Below are 11,060 nucleotides of genomic sequence, written 5' to 3' on the forward strand. Positions count from 1 at the left end.
AGCCAAAACTTRCACAAAAGCATTAAGAGCTACATGGCTGACAAAGACTCTGACTACTGCTTATATAAAACCCAGAAACAACCATTTTTATGCTAGATTTGTTATGAAAGAAATTAACTGTCCCAGACAAAAGTTTTCCAGAAGTGTCAGCCTGAGGCAGAAATTTTGCACAGAAAATTTGAACTGAAATAAACCTGGTAAGTTTAAACACAAYTGCAAACAATAACTATCTATAGCAAGGACCAGGCAAGCTTCAGTGAATAGCAGGACTGTCCATTTTATCATGTTGCTTGTTTTAACATTTAAGATAAATTATTCCACAATGTCCCTACTCTTCTGGAAATAAATGAAGAAATAAACTTACTTTCAAAGTTTCTTTTCCTCCACCTTGGGCAAAACATACAATTGGAATCTTCCCACCATAATTAGATTCTGTGGAACATGCCAAAACCAAAAGGGTAAAAGATTCAACCAATCAATGCATTTGAACAACTCATTTTCCTTAGTACAATTAAATATTTTCCAAGCAGACACTCTGATGCTAGTTTACTGTTGATTGTCAAACCTATCTCAGTTGGTTAGAGCGTGGTGCTGCTAATGACAAGGTTGTGGGTTCAGTGCCTGTACAGGGCTATGCTGAGGGTTGGACTAGATGATCTCTAGAGGTCCCTTCCAACCTTACCATTCTATGATTTTATTAACAGCTTTTCCATTTTTAAATGGAAACTCCTTTTTTGCTTAATGTTTTGTCTAAAGTGGCATCAGACACCCTTCTCTCGACACGTTTTTTCCTCCTAACAGTCATAACTGTTACAAGCACCGAAGTTCCCCAAACATGCAATTTTATTCTGTTTACCTACTGGTTTGACCACTTTGAATTTGGGTGCAAAGTTCTTATTGCAAGCGGAAGATTCAGAATCTCTGATTCTTTATATTTTCAATTGTAAATAAAAGCTAGGAATCCCATGACTTTAGAAGCTGGTGTTTTTAGGAGACACCAAATTTCATGAGTCTGAGTATTTCATCATGGCTAACAATAAGTATGTTTCAGCTGAAGCAGGCAGTCAAAAAGAACTTAAGAACTTTCATTCAAGGCCTTTGACTTTTCCTTCCCAGCAAAGGAGGGGCAAAGAGAGATTATTTAGGATCAGGCCGCAGATGTATCAATTGCACTTGCAAATGAATATCTGAGAAAAGTTTAACTTCAGCTCCTTCACAGTTGTGCTTGAGCTATTTGCAATTCAGTGCCAGGTGAGGAATACGCAGAAGACAAGGATCAGCTTCCAACAGACAGCCAGGCAAGAAGAGGAAAGGACTGCAATGCTCAAACAGTTAATTCGCTGTGTCCCAGAAAGGACTGTGGCAGGCTACTGCCACATACACAAAAGGAAGATGAGGGGAGAGGTATTGCTATCAAGAAGTCTGGTACTTTCTGAAGGTGCTCAAGAAGTGACGCAGATAACGTCCCTTCCAGCTCAGCATCCAGAGGCTATGACATTATTCTTTCATTTCTCGAGAAACTCTGAAAAGTCAGCCCCAAATCTTGCAAGCATTAGGGAGAAGGAAGTAAGCAGTCTGACATCCACACTTACCTGGGATAACTCGCTCTGAAATGTACTTTTCTAACTGAGTTCGCACTTTYGCCTCTGTTGCTGGGTGCCCATGGGTGCCGTTATCAACCAGTAAGAGATGGGTATGATTATTATCTAGGCAATAGAGAGGGTCTTTCTTGAGATCATCCATTATATAGTGGGCCAAGTAGTACCCCTAGAATCAAAAGCAGAGTGTTTAACAGAGATCCATAGGCAGGACAAGCCAATAACAGCTGAATTCCTGGCTGCCAATTATTCCCCATTATTTAGGACTTTATGCATTTCCTGCCTCAAGACACTGCTCACTGGCAGTCCCAGCATAATTCCTTCAGCCATGACAAGCATTATATTTGTGGCAAACTTACTTTCAATGCTCCTCAGTAAATTCAACTTTTTGTTTTTTTTTTTTTTTTTTTTTGACTAATAGGATGGGTATTTTTTTTTCAGATAAGTTCTGTAACATCTAGTAGACTAAACATATGGGTGATTGTGCCAGTGTATCTGACAGATGGCACTAATATTATTGGATAAGCACGATCCTTAACAGTAGTAGCAAATCTAATACTTCTTAGCTGATAGGAAACCCCACTGAGGGCTACTTTGCAAGGATTTCACAATGGCTAGAATAACCTTGGAAGAGGTGATTCCCTAACTCTCTGCCAGACATGAAATTAGAGCAGCTAACTTCCACGCAGACTCACAAGCTAGTGGGCCTGCTAGGCCTGATATGTGTAGTGATCTTGATCATAAGAACACTCTAGGTCCCTCCAGTTCTGAGAAAGACACCTGCTGTTTCATTTCACTGCTACATACTTTGAGGAAAAGCTGGCCTCAAGTTGAATTGTTTAGGACGTAGCAGCCCAGATTAAATACACATGCTTCTACAGAAATACTGCACTGGAAAAAATTCTGTCTAGCTCTGCTTTACCAGAAGGCACAAGCAGAGATCTCCACTGACCATTCACATCAGTCATCAYGTGCCAATAGCACCAGCCAAGCACATACACTGTTAATGCTAACAGTAGCAGTCAGTCAGGAACATGATTGTTACAATTTAAAGAGGAACCTTCTCTTGGTTTCCCCATCAGAGAACTGTATATATTTCTTACGTTATTATCACTACTGCGAATCAGACTTTCTCGGTTGGAAATCATGCCCCAGGCTGCTATGCCAATAGCCACCACATTTTCCTCTGAGCTCCGACTGATGGTGTTGTCTCTCACCACTTCCCCGATGTACTTCATCAGCCCATAATGCGTGCCTCCTGTGAAAATCCAGGCCCCTGGAGATAACATGAAGTAACATGGGAGGATGCAGTAAAATATCCACAATATCCAAGGTACCACAAGCCAATTCCCTCTTGAGGCCTCAGGAGAGGCATTTACTCTTCAGTTAAATACAAAATATGTGCTGTACAACTTGCTTTACACTACCAWGGGCGCTCCTGAGGACTAGCTGCTGAGGACTAGCTCTCAACCCTGTTACTTCCAAACTGCAGATCATGTTTACCTGAAGTGCACCAGACAGGTAGAAACAAACTGAATGCTCTGCTTCCCTGCTGATGCTTTGAGCTTCTTCCTCAGCAGGCTTTATGCAGCCAAAGCTGCTAAAACYAGCTGTTCATCTCTTACACAAAATGCAAGTCAGAGTGATACTCAACAGATCATGCCCTTCTCTCCCTCCATTACGCAGAAAGGCAGTGGCACCAGGCCAAAGTTCATCTGCAAGTTTAGCATGGGACATCATGAGGTCCAGGGAATCCTGTTACCCTATCCTATACTCCAGTGACTATAATTAAGTTCATGGGTACTCTTTTATTCAGCGGCTTGGAGAAGCAGAAGGTATCTTCCAAATAAACATCAAAACAGACTTCCATCAAGGCACTTCACCTGCCAGGTGGTAAGATCAAACCCACAGTCATTTAGGCAACCAAGTCAATAGACAGGGTCCAGGTGTCAACTGCCCCAACTTATGTGTTGATGAACATTCTTCAGCTATCTGTTTTATAAAATAACACAGATGCATTTGCAGGTCTTTACCTTTGGACTGGGCAATGTAGATCAGCCTGCTGAATATCTTGCGCATCCGGGGCTTGAGTGCAAAATTCTTTGCTCCCCCAGTGACAGAAATGACTAGGTTGGGGGTTTTGAGGTGCCAGTGCTGAGTCATGAGATCATAGAGTGTTTCAGAGTCTGTGTCACATGACAGACGGATGTACTTGTTTGAGAGAAAACAAGAAAATAAATATAAGAGATAGTGACAGCTGGGAACAAATCAGGAATTACATTTGCTTCTGTAATGTACAGACTATCGTCCTAATAGCTGCTACACAAAGGCGAAAGCATGAAGAACCACAGTATGCGTCTCTTCCTCTAAAGCATCTTTATCCTGCCCCTACTAGAAGGCACCCATTACTAGGGCTTACAAAGCTCTCTTCTCACTTGAGAGGTCAGTGCTCAGGTCTTGAGACAAGGCACAATCTTACTGTGAGCAGAACTAAGTGGTAGAGTCAGACTAGCAGYGTAACAAAGACCATAACTGCCAGCGTTACAGTCTCCCAATGCCAGAGTTTCCAGGTTCAGCCCCAAAACTGCAGCTTGCCTCTCCTGATCCCTGGTCAGTAAGTATTTGAGTTGCAATGCTGAGACTGCACTACCATGTTCTGCCATGTACATGTTGAACTTGGCAGAAGCTAACCTGTATAACCCAGGAAATACGATTTTTGCCATTACCAGTAAAAGTCTACAGGCTGTGTACTGAGTTCTCAGGATTTGTTTGGGTTTGTCTTGGCCAGAGCTGATTTTAGCTGTAATAGCAATTGTCTAGCAGTACGGTAACTATCATTTACATTTGCTTTTAGCTTTTATTTTTAGTGATAACAAGCAATTATTCTGTGGTGATTGAACAGTTTAAGACTAGAATAAAACATGGCATGGAAGAATGCAGATACCAGATGAAAGAGGGACCAGTCTGTAAAAACAAATGGCAACAGTCAATAAAGAATACACTTCCAGTACAAACTTGTAAGCCACATAAAACTAGTTTTAGAAATAACAAATAAAGCAGAAAACTATTAATTGGGAACCAATGTAAAGAAAGAGCRTAACAGACTGCTGTGATAATCTATAAAAACAACCCAGGATAAGGAGGATGGGATCTCCATGATCCCCACAGCCAGTATCGACAGCCTTCTTTCAAAGACCTTAGGAGCCATCATAAAGCCTCTCAACCCTCCTTCCACTACAGAAGGCAAAAATGTTGACTTTATGATCCAGATGAACACTAAAATAGTGCTCATAACACCAAAGGAAAGGGCAAACTGCTGGGAAGTTTGGAGTATAACAATTTTAACTTTATTATTAAAAAAGCTTTTCTGTCTTAGCTTGGATTGTTTATTAGTGCTGATATTGTTTTAAGTGAAGTAATAATAGTTACAGTTGTATTTTGATTAGACTATTAATAAACACAAAGCCTAGATTTTATTGTGGATGATGTCCCTAACATAACATATACCCTTATACCATATAACAGCATTTTAAGCATAATATATTACAATAACTTGTTCAAATTTGTAGTGAAGCTTGAACATTGCATGAGGTGCCACAAAGCACAGTATATTAAAAAAAGGGGGGGGGGAGGGGCCTCATGTGGATCTATTCTCTCTCCATTTATGTAAAAGGCGCTCTAGCTTTTTTTTGCTATATTATTCAAAATCCCTATCCCATTTTCATCACTATTAGTAGTTTAGTGTGACAGCCTTTTGGAAGAGACTCACAGCTATATAACCCACACCAGGGATGAAAAGCTGTAATGTGGACCTGAATCACAGGTGCATTTCGTATACATTGCCCAGTGTTCACAGGGGAGCAAAACCAAGCGATCRATCTGAGGAACAAATGCCTATATCCTGAGAGGCATTTAACTTGGACTAAAGAAAATTCTCATCTATTCCAGGAAAGGTTCCTAGGAGCAGCTATTGCACTTGGCCCAAAACAGCACAACTAATATCACAGAGGAAGGCTAGAAGAGTCAGGCAGCTACACAGAACTAATGGACTCACACAACTTCTAGTCTAAGCAGCATCAACTTCATGAAGCCTTGGGTATTTTGCAGGTGACCATCCCTCATGGGAGAGGGGAGCCTGCCAGAAACATTAACTGCTGTGCAGAGCTGGTGAGCCATCCCAACAGCAACAAGCATTGCCATAGGAATGCCAGTAACAGGACAGTGTCAGGGGMATCTTCTACTTCCGTCCTCATCTGTTAACGCTTGGCATGTTGGCATAAGATATAGGCCAAGAGAACTCACAGTACTGCAAAGTGGGGGGAGGGGGGAGGGGAAGGGGGCCACAAAGCTGTGTGCTACCCTGGCTGCAGGCCACTGAGCCCAAGGCAAGTATTTTATTCCCCAGATGAGAGGGCTTTAGATTTGGAGTTCACTACCTGTCAGCAAAAACTGTTTTGCAATGTCTATGCCCAGCATGGTCTGATGGTACTGGGAAGGCAAGCATGGAAGAGGGAGGTAACTGCAGGCCAGAGCACTCAGGATCAGCTGGCTCCTGTACAATATTGCAAGTGCTGTAGCTTAGCATACAAAGCTTTCAAGCTCAGGACCCAAATCTCCCCATAACTGTCATCACATAGTCTTTCAGGATTGAGAGCTTCCTGCTGTTACTACCAAATCTTGTTACTTCTGTAATTTGAAGGCAGTTCCCCTGCAGAGGGCTTTAAACCCCACTGATGACACAGACAAATTACCTTGTGTCTGAAAGATCACCTTTGCTCCCTCAACAGTTAAAGTTTCCAATGGAATAGTTTGCTTTTACTGTTATAAAGCAAATAAGAGATACTAGACTTGACTGTACAACTTCTCTCATTCTCTTATACATCATCAYGGTTCATAACTGCAAAATACACTTCAGTTGCACCTCAGCCTCATTCAATGCACCAGCAAGTACAAATCTGGAACTTACCAGCTCTATGTCCTTGGTGAGGCTTTACTGAAGTTAGGTGAAACCCACTGTTCAGGTGCTTTCTAAACTCTGAATTTATTTCTTTGAGATACAATGATGCCATCTCCTGGTATACCCAAGTGGTGCACTTTTCACAATTCATCCAAAATTTGCATTAAAAAAATTCACACAAGCACCACCTGACAGTAATCCAATCCTCAAAACAGATGATGCCAAGTGTTCTTTTGGTAACTGAAGTCAAAAGGATATCAGGAGAAGCCTATTTCAGGTTGAAGGCTACCAAAACATGAAAAGCAGCAACTAAAGTGTTCTTGGATGTTAAAGATACTGAGCAACATTGCAGAAATAAGAGAGCATAAATAAGCCATTTCTAACATAATATAACATTTATGCTACAGCACTCATCATTCATCTGTGCTAAGTAGTACGGTGCTGGGTATAAAACTTCCTGTCATCTACTGCTAATCATCTGCAATTCTCAGATTAACATGGGCTTGAAGTTATCCCCATTTTGTACRAGTCTGAATCTGGGGGGCACATAAGTCCCATTCTAACACCCCCTTCATCCTTCAAAGTGCCCAGACAAAGACATAGATATGAATGTATGAAAAGGAACACTGTACATCTGCAGATAGTGATGATCTGCACATACAACAGTGAGGAAGGGAGGAATGTATGATAGGTCGGTGGTCTAGAAGRCCGCTCTGAGAAGGGCACTGAATGACATCCCACATACAAGGTTACAGCCACTATGAAGCATGAGAGTGAGGATCTTCTGGAATATCAAGCAGGTGCATGTAATTAAGAGCATAGATTCTCAGAAGACAGGTTTTATATCCCTACAGATGTGAAATCCCTGTGGTTATCTATCACCTTACGTATTCTACTGCACTTTCAGAAGGAAAGGGCATGTAACATGCACCAGCTTGCAGAGTTGCACTGGTGTGCACCCTAGCACCATTTTCTTTCCCAAGCACAAGTTAGTCCACATTGGAAAGGAAAGAAACAACATTCCAAGGAACAATCTTGACTTGATGTTGAAATCAAAGTCAAGAACAAAGCCTCTTTATCAGAAGTCTGWTCATTTAGGTTTATTATGCTGGGTTCAAGGGCAGGCACCAATAAAGACAGCTAAAAAAGTGTCATTCCCCAATGATACCAGATTTCAGTATAAAAGAGGAGCACGAAATGGCTACTGCAAGGTACACTGATATACTTGGGGAGCACAGTCTCAATGAGAGAAGTCACAAGTTTAGTTTAAATTATTCCCTCCTAACCTCAAACATTCAAAATTGCATTATAGGGCAATTGCAATAAAACTAGCTATGCCCCCCCCCCCAAAAAAAAAAAATCTAAGAAATCGAGCATCACCCTCTTTCACCCATTCTTTTACCACATCCAGAAACAGATAACCTCTTTTCAATCCCATCATCAGTCTATGAAGTAAATAACAAAAGAAACTACTCTTCCCTACCTAATATCAGGGCTTGAGTTTGGCTTCCTTGTAGCCAAACTCCTTCCATTCCCATTAGAACAAAATCTTCGTTAGTCTCACCCTGGTTTTCCAGAAGCTTCAACTGGAATTGGATTCAGGAYTCTGAGTATAGTATACCTGATAGGGGCCTTACACATATCCTCAACACAACCACCTACCTTTCCTCTTTTCTCTAAGTTTTCAAACTGAATGTCCCCAAAGGCATCAGTAGGAAATTCCTTGGTGTGCTTCTTGTAATTCCATTTCTCACTGTTATTAATTTGAGTGCCCTCTATATGTTGATTTTCAGGGTATCCACATTTACATAAGTTGTCCCTGGAAGAAGAGTGAATGGACACAAAATCCAACAGTGAACCTCTTCACCACATAAAGTAAGTTCTTGTTTCTGTCAGTAACAGATATCTTATTAACAAGAGACAGAAATATTCATAACTGGTATCATCTTCAAAACAAGTGCAGTGTCTTTCTGTCAAACAATACATTTCCAAGAAGTTTTATTCTGGAACAAAATCTGGAGCTTATGGAATAGTATACCTATGATAGCAGTCACAGCAAGCAGAAATCTGGGAGCAGGGTTACACAAATACATTACAGCCAGCTAAGCAGCAGGTGGAATTACAGTAGTAATTATACATTCTACATGATACTGATTTGCTACGTGACAGAGCAACAGCTAAGAGGAACCAACTCTCTCAGCTGAGACCAGCAAACAACCATAGGACTCCTTCTCCTAACATCTGATTCTGTGATAACTCACACTGAGAAACAGTTGAGTGTATCATGGACAACATTTTGTGCTAGGAGACAAGCTGACATTTCTGAATGAGCTTTTCCTATATGAGCTCTTTCATTATCACAATTCAAGTTAGATCACTAGCATGTTAGTGTGAAACTCCACAATCGAACACAGAAATGAAGTAAAGGTCTAGAACTTTGCATCATAAAACATGAGCAGTGACCTCATCAGCTGCTAACTTGATCGGTGTATATGTTTTCTTTTCCTTTTGCACTTTCAAACAGATTTTTGCCAGAAGAGCCTTTGTGATAGCATTTATAAGATGCTGCAGGATCCAAACACAAGTAAAAGCAGACAGAGAACAGTCTCTTAAGGTTATGAAAGAAGTAGCAGAGAAATGTGGCACAGCAGACAGCAATGAAAGATCAATCTTTGGCACATATTAGAATGCTTCATAAATGATCTAGGTATACAGATTTTAAGAATATCAAGGACCTTCAAGTGACCAACTTGCAACASTCCCTGTGTTTTTTGCTCATAGAGAAGATTCTGTCCTGCAGCTGCTGCTATCTAATTGCTGTCTGAAGGGAAATTGGAGGTTTTACRTAGTAAGTACGAACTTGCATACTTAGAGATAAGAACCAGCTCTGTCCTCCATTGGCCCTTTTCCAGAAATCTCATTCTTAATAGCAGAAGAAGGCTCCAAGCAAAACTTTGAAACGAGACAAATTCCCCTTCCTCTATCTCTCTGAGGCCTTTTTCCTCACAGCTTCAGAGGAGAATGAGGATACTGAGGACATAGATTGTTCCCTATTAGAACTTCCGAGCTGCAGTAATTTGATCACTGTATTCTTAGATAAAAAGAAATTAAAGTCCCAGTAATGTTCTGGTCCTTAAGTCTATGTCATATTAGCACTTGTGCCTGAATATGGAGCAAAGATAATGTCTTATCTTAAGGAAGATCAGTCTGAACAGAACCTAGTGACTGCATCTCTCTCTCATAAAGGCTTGTGCRTGGAATTTCTGTATTTGGGCTTCAAAAGAAATTTTAAACTATACAAACTTCTGGTATATACAAAATTGTAATACCTCAATACTAGTGCTGGTAATGCATCCCTAAAAGCATCTATATATCACCACAACTATAATGCAAACAGGAAATTTGATATAAAACCTCTCTTTAGCAGAATTACTGGAAGGCACTCACATAAAATTGACATGAAAGTTTTCTAATTTTGACTTCTGATTTTGCATGAAGTTACTTGCAGAGTATCTTGAAAATTGATACATTTCCAGTTTTTACATTACTTACAGACAGAGCCTGGAGCTTGGAGAAGCACTCTGTGGTGCCTGTCCCACCATCAAACCTCCAGCTCTTCAACAATGGATGTAGAAAATCTCAGCCACATCCAAACAAGCAACAACAATGAAAGCAGTTGTACAATCAGGACTGAGGTGAGGTTGCACTTCCTGATTCAGAGTCCTAACCCAAAAGCCTGAGAGAAATATGCCTCCCTCCCCTCTGAAATGGCCTAACAGGTAGAAATACTCTCATTTCCCAGTCTCAAATCCTGCAAAGCAGAAGAATAGTATTTGCTTACATTGACTTGGTGTCTTTTGTAAAGAAAACACATTCTCTCTTCTTAAAGTTTTCTTGAATGAAGTTGACTAAATCCTTGGAAGGAAAAAAAAGGAAAAGACACTTACTTCTAGTAACTTATAATACAGCACAGGTCTCAGTAACAGCAGAAAGAACTTAAACACCAAGTACAACTAGTGCAATTCCTCAAGTCTCTTTTCTCAAAGATGATGGTGAAGGGCAGCTAGAAAGCACTGGCTAGAGTCTACAGGTCACAAAACACTGCTAAAAATTACAGATAGGAATTCAAAAAAACCCACATGTGATATCAGTTTTTTGGTTGGGTTTCCTCACCCCCAAAGTCTTGAACAGCAAAACAAATTACTATTGCTTGATTCCCTAAGAATCTATGGAGAGCCTATTTGGATTTCCGCAGATATAATCCAGAAGAGCTGCACAGAAAACACCCTACTTGCGTTCAGTGGCACGATACAGCAGGCTTAAACTATAGAGCATTGCCAGTTGCATGTGTTATCATGTTTCCAAACAACATGCAGCAATTAAAACTGGCAATTCTTCTCAAAATAGTTGTTAAACCTGGTCTAGGYAGTGCTTAGAACAGTATTGCAAACACCATTTCTTCCCTGGAAGAAGGGAATAAATATCCTCTTAGGCAGAAGCTATTT

General features: G+C 40.6%; 1 protein-coding gene across 1 annotated transcript in view; it reads right to left on the reverse strand.

The window, feature by feature from the left end:
* The window catches only part of TRPM8 (transient receptor potential cation channel subfamily M member 8), a 52,948-nt gene that overhangs the window by 38,530 nt on the left and 3,358 nt on the right, over positions 1–11,060 (reverse strand). Inside the window, exons 2-7 of the mRNA XM_085304411.1 lie at positions 10,397–10,470; positions 8,218–8,374; positions 3,632–3,809; positions 2,702–2,874; positions 1,593–1,767; positions 365–432 (exon numbers count right to left, since the gene is read on the reverse strand). Coding sequence (XP_085160537.1) covers positions 365–432; positions 1,593–1,767; positions 2,702–2,874; positions 3,632–3,809; positions 8,218–8,374; positions 10,397–10,470 — 825 coding nt within the window. The remainder of the gene's footprint in view (positions 1–364; positions 433–1,592; positions 1,768–2,701; positions 2,875–3,631; positions 3,810–8,217; positions 8,375–10,396; positions 10,471–11,060) is intronic.

Source organism: Rhea americana, unplaced genomic scaffold, assembly GCF_003343005.1.
Source record: "Rhea americana isolate MKP2758 unplaced genomic scaffold, rheAme1 scaffold_209, whole genome shotgun sequence".
In the NCBI taxonomy this organism is placed as follows: domain Eukaryota; kingdom Metazoa; phylum Chordata; class Aves; order Rheiformes; family Rheidae; genus Rhea; species Rhea americana.